General features: G+C 36.4%; 1 protein-coding gene across 1 annotated transcript; it reads left to right on the forward strand.

The window, feature by feature from the left end:
* Positions 1–11,394: 11,394 nt before the first annotated feature.
* LOC108645874 (uromodulin-like) lies at positions 11,395–21,324 on the forward strand. The gene is made up of 10 exons (XM_031896884.1): positions 11,395–11,499; positions 13,530–13,587; positions 14,423–14,515; positions 14,762–14,964; positions 16,252–16,406; positions 17,492–17,731; positions 18,020–18,176; positions 18,946–19,018; positions 19,614–19,643; positions 20,418–21,324. The coding sequence occupies exons 2-10, from the start codon at positions 13,539–13,541 to the stop codon at positions 20,480–20,482; spliced, it is 1,065 nt and encodes a 354-aa protein (XP_031752744.1). The 5' UTR covers positions 11,395–11,499; positions 13,530–13,538; the 3' UTR covers positions 20,483–21,324.
* Positions 21,325–21,543: the final 219 nt, after the last annotated feature.

Here is a 21,543-nt window from a genome sequence, read left to right on the forward strand (position 1 = left end):
AAGAGGTGAAGATGAACCCTGAGATAAAGTGACTTACAAAGTTTATTTATGGAGGAGTTTTGTGGGGGGTCATAAAGTTGTGTCCAACTTATATAAATTGTAGGAAAATGTAGGCTTTGCATTTCCTTTAAAAGAGAAGGAACAGTGAAACCACTGGGGGAGAGGCAAATGTTAGGCAGCTTAAAGTGATTATTATTTATCTGATACCCCAGGCTGGTCCTTCCATTTTAATTCCTATAATATCTCCAAAGGGCCAGGTCCATAGATAAGTGAATATAGATGAATGCTTTCAGTGTTGATCTGGAGAGCAAAGGACCCGTCGGAGGACCTGACCTCCAGAGCCCCACCCTACCAATCACCCGTCCCATCTGGCGATGACAACAACCCCTTGCCATGCTCCCCACCAACGTCTTCTGCCCCATCACTTCAAACCCCCATCCCAGGATTTCTCCAGGGGTCATTGTGGACCAGACTGATACCGAATGCTTTACTGAAGAATTAATAAAATTGTTAGTATAATAAGGAAAGTAAAATTAAAAGGAATTTTAAAGGAGATGGAAAGGAAAAATTTACTGGGGGGGGTGTCAATTAGGTAGGCACCCCAGAGTGACAAGAATCGCTAACCTCCCGCCCCTGGCCATTGCACTCAGGGATCTTTCATGCAAAACATTTAATTTTTCCATGCATTATCTGTATAGTTTGTTTTACATGAACTCTGCATATATAAAAAGAGTACAGATGCCACTGATAAGACTTGGTTGAAGCTATATGAGTGTATCTGTATTGCATAGTAGATATTTAGTTATAATACTCAACTTAAAATTGAGGTGATGGATGGTCCATGGACTGGACCAGCACAACTTCTTAAGGGCCACTTAGTTTTCTTTGGCTTTAAGGCCAAGTGTTGCTAGGATCTAGAGGCCGATTCACTAAAGTGCGATAAAATGTGCGCTATTTATAGCGTGCGGTAAAAATTTTATCGCGTCTAAATTATCGCATGATTCACTATAAGCATACTTGCACTATTTTACGCGAAGACTATTTCCATGCGGTATTTGATGGTACATGCGCTAAATAACGCACACGAATAGTCGCCGCATATAAATAGTAGCTTAGAAATTGTGTATAAAAATTGTCGCCGCATATCAATAGTAGCATATAAATGGTAGCATATAAATAGTAGATGCTTATAAATAGTAGCCACTAGTGATGAGCAAATGTGTTCTGGTTATCTTTAGTGAAAAATTAGCAAATCTTTTGAAAGATCCACGAAACGGCAAAAATGTTGTGCGGGCAAAAAAATTGTTGCCCGCGACTAATATTTTTTGACGCCTGTGTCAATTTTTGGACGTGCGGTGAATTTAATGCGTGGCGAATTTTTTCATGCATTTTGCCATTGGCAGATTGTTTTGCGAAACGCATGAAAAAATTTGTCGTGGAAAAATTCACCGCACGTCGAAAAATTCGCTGCGAATCCATGCCTGCCGAAAGATTTCATCACTTGTAGCCGAATAAACGCACGCCATGTAAGCCATACACGCCAATACTTGCGGAAAATTACTGTATTAAAAATGAACATTTCCCTGCAAACTGGCGGCTGCATCACTCTAGGGGAAACACACACTTGAATAAATAACACTGCAAAGTCCATATTTTATTGCCAAAAGCTCATTTACTGTACTTTTCTATAATTATCACCTGCCTGAAGTAGGTGTTAATTTTCGCATAGCCTAATGCGATATTTAGCGCGCCTTACTGTTTGTGAATCATGCGATCGTATTCTTTTCTGTGCGCTATTTAACGCATGCGCTAAAACTAGCGCATGCGGACGCGCGAAAAATAACGCATGCGATATTGCGACTTAATGCACGCGATAATACTATGGTGAATCGCGCGCTAATTATCGCGTCTAATTTAACGCAAAAAAGCGTGCAATAAATTTTATCGCACTTTAGTGAATCAGGTCCCTAGTTTTTTGTTTTTTTTTCTGTACTGAATTAAATACAGAAATGTTTATCAATTATTTTAATTGATAATTGTTAGTGAAACAGAAACCTTTTCTGCATTTTATTATGAAGCCCTGCATACCAGGCTGTAGGCACGTGTGTGGTCATCGTGCAGTTTTGATAAACACGTGTTTCGTGCCTGAGGGAATGCAACAAATAGTTACATAGGTAAGTTGTGTTGAAATAAGACCAAAGGACATCAAGCCCTTCAAATGAACTCCAACTCCCATATATACACATACTTATCCAGACCAATCTATACAGTCACATATACAGTCCCATATACTGTATAAACTATTTTTACCAATACCTATACTAACTAACTAGATCCTAAGATCACAATAGCCCTAAATATTATGCTTATTCAAGAAATCATCCAAGTCCCTGTTAAAGGAAAGCAATAGCCCCAGAATGAATACATAACCAACAGATAGCTTACATCATATTAAGGGGCTGATTCACTAAAGGTCGTTAGCGCTTATCGCATAGTTTGATAATTAAGTACCGATTCATCAAAGTCATTTAGCATGCATTACTACTCATGTCTGTTGAATAGAAATAATACTAACGCATAATTCCCAGACATATTTGAAGCATTAAAAGCATAATTACTGTGAAACTTAATGCCTCCCAGGAGTAGGCGTTATTAAACAAAATTGCAGCTGGTGATTGTCTGTGGTGACAAGATGGAGTTTGCAGTCGGATTTTTTCAAGTATGTGATTGCCCTAGAGTGATGCATCCTCCAGTTTTCTGGGATATGGTAGTTTTTAGAAAGTAACAGCTACGTGCATAATAGCGTGCGCTAATATCGCGTGCTACGAAATAACACATAAATATATTGCATGGTTTAAAATAATGCTTAAAAATATGTCATCACCAGATAAATACTGACAATAACGTAGCTTCTTAATTCAGACAAGTGTCCTTTTAGTGAATCGATCGTTAATTCTCAAAATATTAGAAGTGATAATATTTTTAACGCATGCTATAAATATCACTCAGTAAATATTGGCCTCTTACATCTTTACCTTGAACCACTACTGTGTAATGGTCACTGTGCTCCCTCGGATATCACCTGGCCATAAATAATGCAGCTTTAAAAGTAACAGGAAGAAGTGTGGGAGCAAAAGACAGAACTTTGTCCATTAATTGGTTTATGTGACCAACGTGTATGTGTGCCCTTGGTTTGTTTGTGTGCAACAAAACAAATGATCCCAGGGGGCAGATTTTAGTATTTAAAATGACAATTTTCTATTCAGGATTACCCAATGGTAAGTTAGGAGGTTTTTATCCTTAATAAAGCTTTCTTGAATTTTTATCCGCTGTCCTGGAGTCCGACGAGTGCATGCTGTTTTGTGCTGAGGATTACCTAATGGAACTAAATAAGTATATTTTTATGAAAATGGTTTGTTTAGATGAAGCAGGGTTTTACAGAACATCACAACATCACACAGCAATCTGCCTGCCCTCATTGTGAAGAACCACCTATGCTACTTTACATGAAAAATCTGTTCCTCTAGTCTGATCTTTTCTATCGGAAAAATGATCGCCTGCTGTCTATAATGTCTTCTAACGTATGTGTTAAGAGTAATCATGTCCCCTCGCAAGTGCCCTTCTCCAGAGAAAACAACTCTAACCATAACAGTCTATCCTCACAGTTTAAATCCTCCATCCCTTTTTGCAGTTTAGTTGAATGTCTCTGTACTTTCTCCAGTCCAGTTTTACCAAAGACCTATAAAGGCAAAATTAAAATAGAGGCAAAATTATGTTTTCATCCCTTGATTTAATGCCCTTTTTTATACAAGACAGCACTTTTTTTCTTTAGTAGTCATGGAATGACACTGCCTGGAATAAGACAATTTGTTATCTACAACACCCTCCAGATCCTTCTCAATTAAGAATACCCTACCAACACCCTACCATTTAGTGTATAATTCACACATATGTTATTTCTACCAAAGTACATGTTTATAAATTTGCATTTATAAACATGGAACCTGGTCAGACTGCTCTGCAAATTGGCAACATCCTGCATGGAACTGGTTTTGCACAATTTAATATCACCAGCAAAACGACAGTACTTTCAATGTGCATGTCAAGTGCAAAGGGCCAAGGACAGACTTCTGCGGTACTCCACTAACAACACTGGTCCAATTAGGAAATGCTTTAACACCATTCTTTGTAATCTATCCTTCAGCCAGTTGACTATCCAAGGACAAAAATATGGTCCAGGCCAATATTTTCTATTTTAACCATTATCATTCTGCATGGTACTGTATAAAATTCTGTAGCAATGGCGAACTAGATCACATCCACTGCAATCTGAGAGTCTAGGTCCTTGCTCACCTCCTCATAAAAGGCAATTAAATTAATATGGCAAAAACTATTACACATAAAACCATGCTGGCACAAACTCATAGTGCTGTAATTTGCAATTTATTCAGGTATCTTATTCCCTTCCAAAAGCTTTCCTACCATTGTTGTTAGACTAACAGGCCTATAGTTTAATATGATCCTATTTTGAATAGTGGAAATACATTAGCAATGCACCATGCCTGACAAGGATTCCTGAAAAAAAAGTAAAGAGGCTTGGCAATCAAAGAAATAAGTTTGTTTAGTACACTAAGATGAATTCCATCTAGTCCTGCATCTTTGTTTACCTTTACCTATACATTAATAGTTACATTATTACAAATGGGTTTTAAGGGATTGTCGTGATTTTTATGTTATAATTTTCATTACTATATTACACTGTTCACATTGCAAATAATTGATTTTACCATTTAAAATTGTATTTTATTTTTATTTTGCCTTGGTGGGTGCAGGGCCCCTGGGGAGCAGTCCGACCCTGCCTGTGAAACTAAGAATATGTCTAATCCTATGTCAAATTTCAAAATAAAAGCTTGTCTGATAGCGTTTGCATGCTTTATTGGCCTCCTTGTACCTGATAAAAGTTTCAGCTGTCACAGCTAAGGTAAATAAAAAAGCACATTTGTTCTTACTGACCTCAGCATCAACACTTTTATCTAACCATAAAAGTTTTGCTTTGTGAAATTATTATTGGAGGCAAAACAATCCTATTGGGTTTAATTTATATTTAAAATAATTTTTAGTAGACTTACCCCCATATGTAATAAAAATGTACACAGTAACAGTAACCAATAGCAGCCAACAAGAGGTTTGATTTTAAACAGGTGACCAGTAAATGCTACCTAATGATTGGTTGCTATGGGTTACTGCTCCTGGGCAAACTTAGTGCATTTTATTACATAACCCCATTAAGGTAGAGAGGTCCTAATTACTGAAAATGATTGGAAAACGCCAGGTCCTCAGCCTTTTGGACAGGTGCCATACCTGTATATATTTATTGAAATAAAATGGCACCCATTTGTTAATCAAAGAATGATTACAATTTTAGTCTGTGTGTAACTTCATTTGAGGATTACATAAAAATCTATATTAACACTCAATGCAGTTTTCTTACTGGAGACTCACTAGGGATTGCTGTAGAAAGTTATATGCTTTGGTCAGAAGTGCTGAATTATGTTACATGGCAGAGCACCCAGTTACTATTACAGTTCCTGTAATGCCAGCAGTAATGATTTTATCAGGGTGACTGGTGTGTTACCTGGCTGAAATACAGTAATTTGGCATGTGCCCTGTTTTTATTATTATGTAATAATTCAGTTTGTTTATGTCCTTATGTGCTTTTGGCTGCCTTGCTCTGTGGTCGTATTGTCTCATGCTAATGTTGCACCAGCACTGGTACTCCTAACTGTAGCAAGTATCTCACTCACTGTGTTCCCTTACTGCTGGGGTCCCCAACCTTTCTTACTCCTGAGCCACAGTCAAATGTAAAAAGACTTGGAGAGCCGCACAAGCATCATACAAATTCATGGAGGTGCCAAACAAAGGCTAAGATTGGCTATTAGGCAGCCTCTATGCACACTATCAGCCTTTTTGCGCTTTTTTTGATGTGACTGTGCCCAATTTGAAGCACGACAAAAAAAAATTTCCTTGCAACAAATTTTTCCGTAGTGAATTTTTACGGAAGTTTCGCTAAACAATTTGCCAATGGCGAAATGAGGAAATTTGCTGCGAATCCATGCCCGGCGAAAAAAATTTGCTCATCACTAGTCAGGAATTCAAAAACAAATACCTGGTTTGGGGGCACTGAAAGCAACATCCAATGGGTTGCTGAGCAACATGTTGGTTGGGGATCACTGCCTTACTGGTTTGATTTTGTTCTGTAGATGATATAACCTATGTTCATGCATCTACCCTCCCCACTGATGGTGAGCCATGCTTATCTATGTTTAAAATTTCAATAAAAAACAATTGAAAAAGAAAAGAAAGCTCCTTCCTAAGTTTTTATAAAACTAGGGGACACATGACTCTGCTAGGATGACATGGAACGCAAAAACCACTCACTAGACTGGTCTTTCACACCTGGGGGATGTGTACGGGAACAAAATACACGTGAATCAGCAGTGCACAAGGATGTGAGCACTGACAGTATCTTGTACTTCTTCTGAGGAATTGTCCTTAGAGGCATTATACATAAAACATTTCCCTTCAGCGTTGTTATTGATACTTTGTTTATAAAACAATGTACATTTGATATTAACCCTTTTTTGGTAGATTTTTGTTATCCTTCATCATTTTTTTATGTAAGGGTAGTCCTTATGTGTGTATTTGTTTTAAAGATCTCTACAATAAATACAAGTTTTAGTGGACCAAGGAGTGCGTGCCATTTCTCTTCAAACTGATAGTCCTTATGTGTGGCCTTGCTCCTTTTCAGGGCCACTAATTGGTACTAGTGCCACAAGCATACTGTCATAAGCATTACATTTAAGACCAAATGGTAGAAGTGTTCATTGCTCCATAGTGTAAGTCTGAAAGAACTGATGAGAGTTATTCTACAGCAGGGCCCTGCTAGGACATTCCCAGGTACCATGTCAGCCCAGTTGGAGGCTACTATTGTAAAATAGCAAAAGCCAAGAGGTATATAAGCGTTTTTGGGCATCTTCAATCACAATTGGTCCTAAGGTATATTTTGCAGGTAATTCATAGTTATGTATTACACGGTAAATTAATATGGCCTCATATAACTAACATAAATATCAAATGTTCAGACAAAAGAGCAAAAAGATAGATCAGCGTATGTAGAAAGGGTTGATTATAATTACAAGCAAAGCTGCAGATCAGCTAATTTGGCCGCAGTACTTGTGCAACATATAGTTCCACCTATGTCCTTTTCCAAATGAAACACCTATAGACACAGGGGAACCGTGGAGTTACCATCACCTCTGAACCATGTGGTAGCTCCAGGGGTCCCACAGCAGCCTATGCTAATCGTCAGAGCATAGTTTTGCTGCACACTTCACTCTCACACTGGATGGCAGAAATGACACTAACTGCATGTAGAAATTTTTCAGAATTACTGCATATGATTTACATGGAAGTGTGAGTGCAACTGCAATTTTGATGCATTTCCCACAAAAGCATCAGGCATAACTCCCCACAGCGACAGCAAATATAATGCAATGTGTGTGATTATACTCAGAAATGCCCACTGCAGTCATTCCAAGCAAGTCCATACATTATTTTTACATTCCAGTGAACCCTAGGATCCACAGAGAAAGCTGTGTCTATTATCACAGTCATGATAAATTCTGTAAGCTTAGATTTAATGCACAAAGGATTTTGATTACTATAGTTGTAACAGCCAAGATAGTGAGGTTCTCTCAGTAGACACTTTTTTCCAATATAAAGGGTATAGATAAAAATTGTGGTCCGGGTGTCCCTAATAATTCAACAAGCCATCGTGGGTACAAAATACGGGTGTATTTTAGAAAATCTTTATTTGATCCACCATGATTGATGTGATTATGAGATTATCCTGTGTCAATTCTTACATAAAATTATATTTTACAGGTTCAAAAATAGAGGGTAGCTTTTTTCAGGTGTGAACTGTGCCTATAAATGTTGTAGTATTAAGGTTTGTTCTATACAAACTAAAGGAATGGCAAGTTTGTCATCCAGAACAAATTTTAGCACCTCAGTTGAAGTATGGAAGGAGTGGGCACCAGAGCTGTTATTCCTCAGTGTGCATTAGTCTCTAAGAGAACAACTGCTTTCCTAAAAAGGAGGAATTTTGGAAGTGAGTCTTAGAGGAACTGAGCCTATGGTATATAACGTTGTCCCTATATAAATACATATACACTATATAAAATGTTGAGTGAATCAAATGCAAGTGATGCATATAAAACACACAGCCAGCTTAAATATATTGCAATACATAGACAAGAGACACTGCAGGTTGAGTGTTATATCCTGGGTTTATTGAGGGAAAATTTTTTTTTTAAAAAACTGGCCTTAACAGACTAAGACTATTCAAGTCACTTACATTTAATCTTACAATTTTTAAGACATTTAAGTGCAGAATCCAAGAGATTAACCATTAAGGATTAAGGACATGGCTGGGCTGATAACACTTCATAGCATTACCAAATAAACAGACCCTTCAAACAAAATCAGATCCTTTCCCCTTTACCCCTTTTACCCAAAGTCCCATCTTTATCCAAAATCCGCAGAACAATATGTAAAGATTGACCACATTGCAAGTCCTCAGTATAGGCTGCAAGTATCTGCATCAACCTTACAAATTGATTAACAATTTGGCATAGTGTAATCACTTGGGTAAGGTCGAAAGTGGCCATACACAAGCAGATTTCAGATGCAGATTCGGGTCATTTTGACTGATTCGGCAGCTTATCTGCCATGTATGGGCACCCCCAATAGGCCCCTGATGCTCCTTGATGTGGTACTTGGTCTGATGGCACCTATGCTTGCCATATTAATTTGATCATTTGGCCCTAGGGTTAAATGATCACATTAGCCTGATATCGCCTACCTTAGGTGAGCATATTAGGGGGAAGATCTGCTCTTTTGGTGAGCTGGCCACCTTTAGACTCCACTTTAGATCACCTATTGATCAGTGGCTTATCGATATATTAAATGATGGACAGGGTCACTAGGACAGGGATGTCCCAATTTATCCTAGTGATATGTGCATGTTGTTTATATATGCATTATTCATTCCATTATGGCATCAATGTGTTGTCTTGGCATTGCAAAAGTTAAAATTCACAGGTGTGCATACTAATTATGTAGGTGTGGTTATGGGTATATTTGCATTTCATTAATGAGGCTTGAGATATCAGAAAAAAAACATTTTCATTATAGCCTCTCTTTGTGATTGAGATTTTTTTTTAATAAACAAGAACTTCTATTTATTCACATTTAAAGGAACAGTAACACCAAAAAATAAAAGTAATTAGAATATAATGTACTGTTGCCCTGCACTACAACTGGTGTGTTTGCCTCAGAAAGACTACTATAGTTTATATAAATAAGCTGCTGTGTATCCATGGGGGCAGCCATTCAAAGGAGAAAAGGCACAGGTTACTTAGCAGATAACAGAGAAACCCCCATTATATGGGGCTTATCTACTAGTTATCTGCTATGTAACCGGTGCCTTTTCTCCTTTTTTTTTAGCTTGAATGGCTGCCCCCATGGCTACATAGCAGCTTATTTATATAGTAGCTTTTCTGTAGCAAAAACACCAGCAACAGCACATTATATTTTAATTACTTTAAAACACTTTAATATTTTGATGTTACTGTTCCTTTAAGATGGTTGTTCAAGATTGCTTTGTAAATATATTTGTTGTGTTGGAGGTTGGAGCCACTTTCATGTCATCTGGTTTCCCCAGCAATAATTCGACAAGGTATGGCATAGCATAATCTAAAGCTGGGCATACACGCACCAATATAATCGTGCAAAACGGCAGTGTGTGGGATTCAATTATGGTCCTGATAATTTTTGTACCATGGCAATCAGTCATTTAGTCAATCAGACAGGTTAGAAAATTTCAGTCAGATCACAGTAAAATTTGCACATGCATTGTGTATCTGGCAATATCCTTGGGGAAACTACAATGCATTTCTGGGACGTCACTTTCATATGATTGTTATCTGCCAATAGTACGTACAATTGACATGCCAACGTTTGTCAGAAGAAAACTGAAATCTGAACATGTATGGCCTCCTTCGGTTTTCCACTTGCAGCCTGTGTTTGCTATCCTGGAATATTGCTATTTGGCATTGCACTTAAGTGAAGAAATCTGCATGGCATGAGATGGTAGCTGCTTAAACAATATACTTTATAGCTTGCCATGGTTTAGATCACATCTTAATCTCTTTTGTTAGCAGACCTACAGTTAGTGGTCTTTTTTCCATATGATATGCTGAGTTGTCAGTCACTTTCTATTTATCATACAGTAGATATTGCATCCTGCTTGCTATAGGACACGTGTCCCCCAGTAGAATTGATTTTTTGTAAGATAATGTATTGTGCACTTGCTTCTCTAGTTAAGTGGGTTTTTGTTAGGAAATCTTGGGAACATAGGGTAATCAGCTCTAGGCAAAACTAGTGGCAATATTTCACCCAAGAGAATCAGGATCCATACAGGCAATACCATATGAAGCTCACTAGCGTCTTAAAACACCTGAACATTGGCCTGCAACCTAGGCTACGCATAAAGTTTGTATTACCTTGTGTGTTGAGGAAGCATTGCAACATGTTGCATTGACAGCAAATCCACCAGCTTTCAAAAGATTTCAAAATTTTTATTTCAAGCATTTGAAATAAAAGAACCAGTAAAAAGTATCTCTACAAATTTGGACAGTAAAAATTGCAAATGGTAAAACTTGTTTACATAAAATTGTATATCAGTTCACTAGCTTGTTAAATATAATTGAATATCTTGATTGAAATGTGTGTGTGCAGGTAAGTACCTGGTTTTATTGTACCCACAGAAATATCGACTAATAACCCCAGAAATAGGATAAAACTACATGAAAGCTCTGCACCAATATGAAACTCACTTTTACTAACCTATCAATTACTTATGAAGAAATGTTTTATTGAGAAAAGATAACTTAACCATCCTGTAAGAAGATATTTACATCACATGCAAACCCAACACATGTGGGGACATTTCTGAATGGAATGCACACAAATATTTCCTGTTGGACAAACATGAAATAATTAAAACATGTGATGTCCTTGAATTGCGGGAAAAGTATGCAAATGAACATGTACAGGAAATTTACAGTAAGGAAACTTTACCCTGCAGCACTTACAAAAGACAATCAAATATTTACTGATGCAGTGTTTATTCTTGAATTCCACCCACCCTTTACATATTTTATATTTTCTTATGAGGGACTAATTGTCATTTTTTGCATTCCTAATAAAAAAAAAAAAAAGAGTTAAAAACGCCCCTTCCCCAAAATCTACAGTATATATTGCACATTATTTTACCTGGTTACCTGTACCATTTTGAGTCTTCGATCACAGAGACCAGCATCTAAAAGAATCTGAGCTCACATTTAGGGGACTTCATTTCCTCATCCACATCAGGAGGTAATGTTTTCATATCTAGATTTATGAATATGAAGTTCTTAATCTTTAACTTGCCCTTTTTAAGGATACATTGCATAGTGATTTAGATAGGAAACAACTCCAGTTTGTAAGTTATTGATAACAAGATAGATATAATTATAGAAGTGCACAGCACACAAATGCATAAAAAATTAAGCAAATGTTTAAAAAAGGGAAAATTTGGAATGGTAGCATGTTTAAAAGTAGCATGTACTCCAGAGATAGAAAGCTACATGCATGTTCATATGTGCATAGATTCTCCTGTGACCAGATAGCACTGCCACTAAACCAAGGTAAAATAGGTCATACTTTGTTTAGCCTTTGTCTAGATCTCAATAAACAGATAATGCCCAACAAAAGGCAATAACGTTGGTACCATATATGAAGAAATGTGTCCTCCAAGGAGTGATATCCTCCATTCCGCACTAAAATGTTCAATAAGCGCCTACAGTAGCCAGATTCTAAATGTTTCTGCAGAGACTGATAGTCAACTAACATGTAAAAATAATCAAGTAGAACGTAAATGTATACTTGGTAGAGGGGTTGGTAGACATACTGACTTAGAAAAAGCAAGAGCTGTTAAAACCTCTTTCAGCCTCTGTATTACTTAAATTTTTAGACTGTATCAATATGTTTCATCATCTAGAGACTGCTATGTTTTGGCACACCTTCCTTAGTCAGAGTACCGAAATGTAAGAGGAAATTAAGGAACCACCTTTTTTAAGTCTGGTGTGCACTAGCATTAATTCAGCAGGTTTCTTCTAGAACCCCTCAGTATTTTGTATTACTTGTGGTTAATACCAGTAATTTAGCACTATTACTAATGCCATTATCACCAGTAAAGCAGAATATAAGTGTAGAATACAAAATCTTTATTCATTATTTTGAATAAATAAAATATTTCCTAGGGAAACAGAGTGAAGGGCCATTTGCATTACCTCTCTGGGTCTAAAAATAAAGAGTTGTGCATGCAATACTGTTTAATGAAGGATAAAGACATTTTTAAAAACAACATAATATGGTATAGAGGTTTCTGCTGTCGGTCACTGCTTACTGTCTCAAGTTCTATGCATCATGATAGTGTTACATCTAAGTTCTATGTCCTCATGATAATATTAGATCTATTTAATGTGATAGAAGGCACATCTAGAAAGTACCCAAATTAATGTTTGTTTTAAACAGTGTGACAAATATTATTTGATGATTAGTTGCTATGAGATATCACACCAGCCATGTGTTGAAATGGTGGCTGGTGGAGGCTCAGAACCTTCAGGGCACATGTGAAAATTAGGGATACATTCAGTTATTCCAAGAGGAATGTTGGGCACAAAAGCATGAGATATCATGCTGCATTTGTATCTCTAGTAAATTGAAATTATGAGGTTTATATAAAAGCACAAAATTAAAATAGAAAATAGTACTGTGAATGCATTCCAGCAAGGGACATTAATCAATCATTCCAATAAATGGCTCATAAAAATCACTCCCTAGGGAGTAAGTGAGATCACGTATAGCTGTACCTTAGCAATATGAGACGCTATAATGTAAAAGCCATAGCTGCCAGAAAGTATGCCTCAGTTATTAATAAACTCTTTGTGCAGTGGTGCACAATATATAAAAAAAATCACTTTTTAAAGGTTGAAATGATATGGTTAGGCTATTGGTTCTGAGATTTTAATTTCATTAGTTTGCTTAATTTAAACTGAACTTAAAACTTTGACATGGGAACCATAATTATTATGGCCCATGGCATTTAGGGCTTGTGACAAAACCCTGGTACAATATCTATGTTTCCAAATCAGGTATCATAGTTTAAGTGAATGGGATGTGATTGTATGCATGGAAATACCCATAAAAAGGACAAGATTGATCAAAATCCTCCATGTGGATGCCAACCAATTGTCCCACAGTCCAAACTAATCTGAATTAATCTGAAAGTTACATAATGTAATTACATGATATTTTACATTTTTAATGGTTTCAATCTATATAAAATAATTTTGTTTTCGCAGACAATAAAAATGAAGTTCTGTCTGGAATTCTTGGTTATTCTGTGCAGCTTAACTACAGGTAAAATTGAAGTAATTATTGCGAGCAGTAATCACTCAGAATATGAGTCTGGTGTTCTTGCGAAACACACTTGAATTTCAAATGAAGGTTAAGAGACTCTGCATGCCATTCATGAAATATGATTATTTAATTTTTTTTATAAAGCATGAAGTTTGTTTTCTTTATTCAAATAGCACTTTGATATTTCTAACACAAAATACTGCATTCCAGCTATAAGAAGAGATAAGGAAGGTGAAGGACATTATCATTATATTCTTTTTCAAAGAGAAATTGGTACTTTTTTCTCTTTTCTTTAATGAGACCCAATTAAACATAAGGTTCAAATCAGTTATTTATAGATAAAATGGGGCTACCTACTGATGATTAGGTTCTTACCAGTACAAATGAACATTAGGAATAGAGAGCAAGAAATGGCTATGAAACTGTTACACACTGTTGGCCTAGACTAGCATGTACTGTACTATAGTAAGATTGGTTTCCAGATTCTCAGATAGAATGTCATAGCATGAGATAAACTTTCAAGTTGGTCACATTTGCACCAATAGATGAAGGTTATTCCTCCACCCAAACCATATTTAGCAATGTCGGAATCTAACCTCAAAACTTATACTTACAAAGATTTGTACACTGAGCAATAGGTACTTATTTTGTTAAATAAGGTTTTTTTTTTTATATCTAGAACATACTCTAAACAACAATCAACTGTATTAGTAGAGTGGATAGCATTATCAAACCCCTACAGAGATGGGCAAATATGGCATGGAATCATGATGAAATGAGTTTTTACTGCCCTATACTTTATTCTGATTTGCAATTGTTTTGTTTCTTAACTTAGTTGTTACGAGCTGTCCAACATGTGTTTCGGATGAGATCTGCAACAATATAACCAATAATTGTGACTGTAATCCTTCAACATACTCTGAAACAGGTACAGAATACTCAGATTTCATGCGGAGTTAGTCTTCAACTTAACGTCTATTGACAATGCTTTTGCATTAAAAGCTACTATTTTCAAACATATGCAGCTCACTGTATTTAAACAACAGAATTTACAAGCATTTGGCGCATTTATACATGCCTATTGATAATATATAACTATGACAGGAGGTGTTATACAATATTTATTACTTTGATGACTCAAGTATTATCTTGACTTCCTTCTGTATGTCTGTAGTGCAAATCCCACCACCAGAATTAACATGCAACAATAACATGGTTTTGCGGATACCAAGATGTCAGATGGAGCGCAATGGATATGACTCTTCGAGTTTACACCTGAATACGCCATCCTGCAGACTTTCTTCATACTATGCTAATGTCTCATACTTGGGTATTTTGTGGCACATAGGGACAGGAGAGTGTGGTAACACTAAAGTGGTGAGTTTACTATAATCCAAGTGTATAAAAGCATGAAACAATCTGGTTCACAAAAAACGATATTTGTAGTCTGACCCTTCACACCTGACAAATGAAACCTTACAAAACATAATAATATTTATAATAGGATAAGAGATTTTTTTTTTTTGAATAATTAATGTAGTGCATGCAAATGAATGGGAAACACATTGCCTATAGCAGACACTAGCACAAGCTGACTTCTGCATTCATAAGCTCTAGTGCCTGTCATAGGCAGAACCTTCCCTAATTAAACTGTGGTAGTGATTAAACACTTTACATCCCTTGAGCCTTAAATAACTTTCTATTATTTTTGGTAAATTTTATGGTAATGTAAAGCACACAACTGGACAGAAAAATATTGTATTTTTGCACACTTGAAAAGCATACAGCTCGGAACATATTGTAAGTTTTACCCAAATAAAAAGGCTGAAGTTTATTAGCACTGCTCTGCTTCCACTTGTAATTAGTGTTCTGCACAGTGAGACATCAGGCAAATGTGAGTCTTCGAGGCTTTTTGATTTGGTGGGATACATATCTGAATTATGCATAGCAATATACCTCTTTACCTAGACACAAGGCTGGAAGCTCTGCATAACACGTTTTTTGCATTAGAAGTGTTGGATAATTAAGTACCGATTCATCAGTCATTTCGCATGCGATACTACTCATATCGCATGCGCAAAAATCCTGATTATCGCAGTGCATTATTTTTATCGCATTGAGGTAATTATCGCATAGAAATAATACCACCGCATAATTCACAAAACATATTTGAAGCGTTAAAAGCATGAAATGTGGCGATAATTACAGTGAAACTTAACGCCTCCCAGGAGTAGACATTACTAAACAAAATTGCAGCTGGTTATTGTCTGTGGTGACATGATGGAGTTTGCAGTCGGATTTTTTCAAGTATGCGATTGCCCTAGATTGATGCATCCTCCAGTTTTCAGGGAAATGGTAATTTTCAGTCATCGCCAGATAAATACCGACAATAGCATTGCTTCTTAATTCAGACAAGTGTCCTTGTAGTGAATCGATCGTTAATTCTCAAAATATAAGAAGTGATATTATTTTTAACGCATGCTATAAATATCACTCTTTTTTCGGCCTTTAGTGAATCGGCCCCTAGGTGTGAAAATGGGCAGGTAGTGACAAGAACGATGTATAATGTAGGTAAAGCGCTGTGTCAGCGCAGTATAAATAAAGAATAATATCAATCAATGCAGTTGAATAATATATTCTGATTAATACTTTTATTTTTAACAGGAGAATTCAACTCATATAACTTACTACAATAATCTGTACATAACCCCAAAAACATCTCCATTCATCACAAAAAATAACGTCACTTTCACCTTTAGCTGCAGTATTCCACTAAACTCAGGGACTGGACTTAATTTTCCCGTCAAAGCAATCACAGGGTGAGTGATAAACTTAATAACAATAACAATAGAAAGTTAAAACAAAATGTTTTTTTTTTTATTGTTTTAAAAATGTAGATGAAAATCATTTTGCTATGCTTTACTGGAGAACATATATATTGTATAAATACGGGTTTAGGAAAAAAGCAGAAATACTGTATAGTTACATGCATGAAAGCATGAGACCAATGGGGTGTTTGCTAACAATCCTGCTTACTGGATCATCTTTACACAATAACACCAGAGAAGTAACATTTAAAGAGTCGATTTCCTTGTTTTATGCTACAAGCCTTACAAAGTTTAAACAAAACAACAAATTATATGAATGCCCTATTTTTGTCCTCCCAGCCTGTACCTATTGTTACATTTATAAACAATGAGTAAAAAACAAAAATAATCATACAGATTAAAGTTGTATTAGAAACTGCAATATGTTATTTATTAAAACAGTGGGAGCTGCTTTTCTTAAAAAAACAGCTTTGAGCTGTCTTGTTATTTTTCTATATTTTTTTTTTATAAGCAGCTCTTAAAAATGTTTTTTTTTTTTTTTTAACGATTAGACGTGACTTTGGATTTATTTACACATATATCCCCCACTGTCATTTAATAATGCCCCAAATGCTTATCTACCCAGTAATTGCATCTGTGCCTGATTTGAAATCTGGGGTGAGGTGCAGAGCACAGCACTAGTAGGCACAAGGTAGCCCTGTATTTACAGTTTGCCATAGGGGAGGAAGTAAAGACACAGCTCTTCAGCAGCCAGCAGGCGTTGGTGCAGGCCAAGAGGTACATAGGCTGAGGCAAGACTATGTGCCTCCCCGGAATGTCTCTCATGAATACGGGGCCATCAACACACTATTATTGGGTAGGGAGCACTGATCTTTGCACTCCATTCTGAAGCACAAAGATCAGGTTGTAAACATACAAAAACATGGAAGTCTGTGGCTGTTTTTTGAACTCTGCACCTTGCCTAGCACTTTGTAAATAAACTAAACAGAATCATACAGATTTTCACAAAAGGTGTCATTATCTTCTGTAGAAGTAAGGTAGTTGATTATGTGTTTATAATTATACTTATATTTCAGGAATGATGTAATTTCTGTCCCTGGTGTACCCGGGTCAATCTCTATAACCATGGCCATTTACACAGACCAGTCATTCAGCAATATTGTCACCACCAGCACCACATTGGTGGTAGAGCAAAATATTTATGTCTCAGTGCTGATGCAAACAGTGGACAACTACAACATAAAAGTGGTGAATTTGTATACCTCTGCATCATCAAATCGCTCCGCTGACCCAAAATATTATCTGCTTCAGAACGGGTAGGTTGAAGCCATGTCATTACTTATATCCTTTAAATACTGAAAAAAATTACTTATTTGTTGTAGATGAAGATAAATAAAAATAAGTCACTAACAGAGATGCAGTGTATAATCTTACCCTATGCAAGAAAAAATATGGCAAGATCTAGAAAGGCAAAAATAAGCAGTTATTTGAATTATGGGATTAAAACATTACAAAGCAACATTTTAATACCTAGCTTGGCTGTCAAACAGATTGGTTTGGATTTTTGGAGATTCAGTTGACATTTCTGATTCATCTCTTTCCAGGTGTCCAAACCTTAGCCTGGGAGCCTTCCTATTTACAACGATATGGAATGGACAGTTTACCGAAGCACGATTTCAGTTTAAAGCATTCAAGATTGCTAGCTCAGATGTTTTTTACCTATATGCAGATGTTACCACGTGTAATTCTTCCTGTATACAGGTAATACAGTTCAAGGCATCTTCACAAAATGAAAATGTCCTTTATGAATGGAACTGCATAACTTGAAGTGTGACATTTGTATTCACAATGTTTTAAGTTTGATGGTGTTGCTGATCCAAGTATTGTGTATTGTTTACGGTAATATTGCCCAAATTCGAATGGGTGAGGGTTGGTTTAGGCAATAAAATATATCTCCCGAAATGAGGACTTCACTCCTGTTTCAGTGGAAATGTTATTAGATATACAGGTGTTGGATCTATTACTTTAACATTTATTCATCATTTAATTAATAACAACAGTACCTTGTAATTGATTGTAACTAATATGCATATATCCATATAGGTGGGAAAACCATGCTACTAGTTCAGTTAATGTTTAAATAATAGCCTTAAGTTATGTTGAGCCAAATTATAGATTTATTCATAAAAACCTTAGGTCCAAATCATTCCAATTAATTGATCTCATACCTGTGCTGGATAGATATAATGGTTATGAATAAATATTTGGGCCTTTGAATGTCATTTACAGTCTAATTCTTGAAGAAAAGAAATTAAGAAAATTTTTTAAAGGAGAAAGAAACCCCCCAAACCCCAGACACCTTCAATTCCTCCTCCCCCCGACTCCCTCCCAGTTCTTCTTTGGATCTAGTGACAAGTTATATGGGATGGGAGCAGGGGTCATAATGGAGTGGCCTGGGGTTGGGGGGATAGGATTTGCCTTACTTTAAACAACTGTATTCATTTCTCTCTTCTTGCTTTTCTTGGAATAGAACTGCAATAGCCGCTCAGCAGACATCAATGCTCAGACCTACAGTTCTACAGTCGGCGTGCGTCTTCAATTTAGTAAGTGACCATTTGTTCTTGCTGCCTTGCTTGGGTTGTCCAACAAAGGAATTAAAGCCCACTACATTAAATCTTCTAAAAATATATACGGATTGTAGTTCTGAAAATATTAATTGAATTGTGTCTGGGTAAAGCATCAGTTCTATACAAAAGGTTGTGTTTACATTTTTTAAATGACAGTTTCTTGTTGAAAAGGGGGGGGTAGCATTTTTGTTTGAAGAGGGTACTTATATTTCTATATGGATATATAGCAGTTGAGCTCATTTTGCGGAAGTTAAAAGTCCCTAAATGTTCATTACTGAAACATTTTTCCTGATAAATTGCAACTGAGGTACTATGTGTACTACACCACCCCAGGGTCGGACTGGGCCGCCGGGACACCGGGGGTTAGGGAGGCTCAGTGGGGGGGTGTTAGGGGGCGCAGCCAGGCGGGGGCACCTGTAGGGTCTCTGGGGTGGCACCCAATCCGACCCAGCACCACCCTTCAACAAAATGCTGTAGTTAATCGTGGTAAATCAGCACTCTGACTCTGTTGTCTGTTTTAGAATTCTGTTTAAGGGAACATTGTTTTTACAAAAGCTTCTTTGTTTTACAGCTTCAAATTCGGCTTCCAGCTGCTTTGGCTGTAAGTAAAATAAAATCTCTTTTTTTTCTCTGCATAGATGCCAATATTCCTTTAAGATGAAAACTGTATAAGCAGGAAAATTGTTTTTTCTAGGGTAGAGAGCAGAACTGTGCTCTTTACACTAATGAATGCCCCCCCCACCCACAGAAGTAAGCATGGAGGAGCACTCCTGTTTATATGTAATGAAATGAGTCAGTGCCCTTGAGCCTGCTGTGATGAATTATGAGCAAATGCACACACAGGTACAATGGAACCCTGGGATTTTTGCCTCAACCTGGCAGTAATTTCAGGAATGTCTTTGGTTGGGTGTTACTAGCCACAAGTTAGTTGCACCACTAATTCAGAGGGAAATGTGAGCAACCAATTGCGCCTATTTTATATCAAAGTGTGCAATTACACTGGAATAGCAATTTATATGTATTTGATTAGATATAGCACCATGTCAGATATACACTATATATGTAATCTTATATTTGTATTTAACAACTCCAGCATTACACCACACACAGAATGTCACCATTAAATATTAAATTAGCATTTTTAGTACTTTGCATTCTCCTGTTCTCCCCTATAAATAGGAATGCTTAAAAAATTGCACATGTGCATTGTTAGTGTGTCATATTTTACAAATAATACAGCAAAATACAATAAAGATGGGTAATGTCAGTATAAAATGTATCACTCAGCTCTTAAAATATCCATATTAAAACAATAAATAAATGTACTCCAAGGCTAGGGGCATATTTTATTTCAAATATATTGTATTTTTTACAGGTTTCTCCAGGAAGTGGGCTTTGAGTTCACTTCTTTTGCCCCTAATACTTATGATGATCATGTGAAGTTTCCCATCTCATGGAGTTCCAGACTATTATGACATTGTGAAGTTTGGTGTTGGTGAATCTTATGAAGGAGATTATTTCACTTCAGAGTCAGTTTGCTTGGTATTATGTTTGGAATGCATACTGCTACTGGTTAATTATTACAATTAAGTTTAATTATGTTTTATATATGACTATACGTACTACTCTACTCTTATCCAGGGCTACTAATCATATAAGGTTCCAGGTTAGCGCCGTGAGTTTGACCTTAATTGCCTAGTTGGGGGGTTAAAAATTACGAGTGGGGATTACATTTGAGTTATTGGCTCCTGAGGAAGCGTGCCGCCAGCACGTGAAACGCGTTGAGCTATTGCATTTTAATTACCTCTGTACACTGTAAGTAGCCTGCATTGAGCAGGGGATTTTGTTATTAAACGTTTTTACACTATTTCCGTTTTGTTTTCATACACATTGAGGATTGAGTTCCCAATCAATGCCTGTTTTGGGTTTCCTTTTGCCTCATTCCAATTATGTCTGGTGAGCATATATATTAGATTATTTGAGTTAATATTACACCTGGCATTATAATTCATCACTAAGCACTTTTGGTGTTCGGCTTATTCAGCAATTTAACAGTTTGCACTAGATTTTTGTTTTATTTTTTATGCGCTTCCATCAACTTTATCGTGCACCTACTAATCATATAAGATGTTCTTCTTAGAAAGCTTTTACAGAGCTGTGGGGCCCAGTAACATCTAATAACGCCATTGACTGTATTAATATTATGGCCTTCTTTATCAATTTTTTGAGTTTGTGAATTTAATTTGTTTTTTTAATTTGAATAAACTCAGATTTTAAAAAAATTCCATTGCTTGCTGTTTTGTTAATATAGAAAACTCTTGTTAATAAAAAAAAACTCGAATATCTTGAATTTGTGAGTTTACAAAATAAAACCTTGAATTGAAAATATGGCTTTGCCTAGAACATAGCTTCTACATAAACTCACAAGCTTTTAGATGCAGACATTTTACATTTGAGTTTTTTGCACTAATACTTATCAGACATTCGAGTTTTTGAACCAA

This window comes from Xenopus tropicalis, chromosome 2 (genome assembly GCF_000004195.4).
Source record: "Xenopus tropicalis strain Nigerian chromosome 2, UCB_Xtro_10.0, whole genome shotgun sequence".
NCBI lineage: Eukaryota > Metazoa > Chordata > Amphibia > Anura > Pipidae > Xenopus > Xenopus tropicalis.